Below are 1,888 nucleotides of genomic sequence, written 5' to 3'. Positions count from 1 at the left end.
GGGATTCTGTATGTATGTATACAGATGAGCTACGCAGAAGAAGTTCCTCCAGGCCGATCCGGACGACGTTTTCTGCTGATGTAAACAGCCACCGCTGCCCTCCTCCACAATCCCCGCCTTCGCCTGCAGAATCCTCATCCTCATCCTCATCCATCCATCCCATCTCATCTCATCCCCGTATCCCCGAGCACGGAGCACGGAGCGGCCTCTGCGATAAGACTAGTTGCGGTGCCATTAATCGTTGTATCCCGCGGGTCCAGAAGCGCAGGACAAAGAAAAACGAAAGAAGAGTTTTGTTGCTCGTTCAAGGAACTAGTTTTTTGCCCCTCAAAGGGTTCCGCCTGCTTGCCTGCCCACCCTCAACATCAGGAAATTCGAGCCAAAACTATTAAAGAGACGAGGTGGAAAAACGAAAAAGGAAAAAAGAAAAAAAAAACATCAGACTCGACAACCAACTCCACGACGGCAAAAATACATCATCATCATCATCATCATCAACAACCTATTCTCTCCCGGTTTACCCCGCTGCACCCGCCGAATCCGAGATCTTTCCACGGCACACAAAAGCATATATATATATATCCCACTTTCTTCAATCTGCGTTTCCTGGAATCAGCATACAGCGAACTATAGGAAAAAGAGAATACAAAGGAATTTACAGGGACTGTTGATAAATCATGGCGGTTCGCGCTCGCTTTGAGAATTCGAATGAGTTGAGTTGCCCCTCCTCTTCTTCTACCTTGGTCTCGTTTGGCGGGTTAATAAAATTCGATTTTTGAATTTGAATTTTTCTTTTATATATAATGGGGATTTTGACCCTCTCCTTTTGACAACCCCAGCCGCTCCCCTTCGATCATACAGAACGTGAAATTGTTTTTTTTTTTTTTTTTTTTCAAGACGATTTACTTCATCTGGCTAACCGCTGCCATTTTCCCGCCATTCGCAGGGTTGGTGTGTTCGCGACATTGACGAATTCCTACGCATTGGTGGCCATTGGCTCGTCGGAGAACTTCTATAGGTACGCGCATTAAGATTTCTTGGCCGATTTTTCTCCTTTTGTTCGCTCTTTCGGTTTTTTTCTTTGATGGGTAGGTATTTGAGAGGTGGTGAGGCAGGGAGGTTGCGGGGACAACATCGTTTTAAGATCTCCCTCCTGTCGTGAGAAAATGATTGGCGGGAGGAACCGGATCACATATTGGAATTCGGATCGGGAATATCTGATTATTGCTTCTCCCTGGATCGATACATTCCAAGAGGGAGATAATCACGCCTCACGGGATGTGGAGCCTGCTATGCACGAGTAGGGGAAGTGATATGTTGATAAACATCAAGTGGCTCATGCTTAGATCCAGCCAAGTTGATCTGATTCGACAAGAATGGCGGACGTTTGAATATTTTTGTGATTTTTGTCATACAGAATATCGTTGGGGGAAAAGCGCGAAGTAACTAATCTTGGCTTCCCTCGAAAACAGCATTTTCGAAGCAGAGTTGCAAGATGTCATCCCGATATGTCATGCTACCATCGCCGGTACGAGGATTGTGGGACGATTAACCGCTGGGTAAGTCATAATTCAATCAAACCACCATGATCCTCTTCTCTTCCCTCTCTCCCTTGCTGTTTTATATAATCGCCTACACTGCACTACGATTTACCAGTGCCAAAGCTAACCATGATATTTTCTCTTCTTGCTCCCCCTCAGAAACCGCAAAGGCCTTCTTGTTCCCACGTCAACCACAGATCAAGAACTCCAACACCTGCGCAACTCGCTCCCAGACGCCGTTAAGATCCAGCGGATAGAAGAGCGATTAACGGCGCTTGGAAATGTGATATGTTGCAATGACCATGCAGCTCTCGTCCATCCAGATCTAGAACGGGAAACGGAAGAAA

At 46.2% G+C, this 1,888-nt stretch overlaps 1 protein-coding gene across 1 annotated transcript; it reads left to right on the top strand.

The window, feature by feature from the left end:
- Window positions 1-677: 677 nt before the first annotated feature.
- Window positions 678-1,870, top strand: HCAG_02945 (predicted protein; the record flags this gene model as incomplete). The annotated part of the gene is made up of 5 exons (XM_001542724.1): window positions 678-712; window positions 947-1,018; window positions 1,473-1,559; window positions 1,701-1,779; window positions 1,850-1,870. 5 exons carry the CDS (start codon window positions 678-680, stop codon window positions 1,868-1,870), a joined length of 294 nt encoding a protein of 97 aa, XP_001542774.1.
- Between the last annotated feature and the right edge of the window lie 18 nt (window positions 1,871-1,888).

Source organism: Histoplasma capsulatum, genomic scaffold, assembly GCF_000149585.1.
Source record: "Histoplasma capsulatum NAm1 scaffold_2 genomic scaffold, whole genome shotgun sequence".
Classification (NCBI taxonomy): domain Eukaryota; kingdom Fungi; phylum Ascomycota; class Eurotiomycetes; order Onygenales; family Ajellomycetaceae; genus Histoplasma; species Histoplasma mississippiense.
The sequence above is the reverse complement of the archived record's forward strand: the minus strand, read 5'-3'. Positions and strand labels throughout refer to the sequence as shown.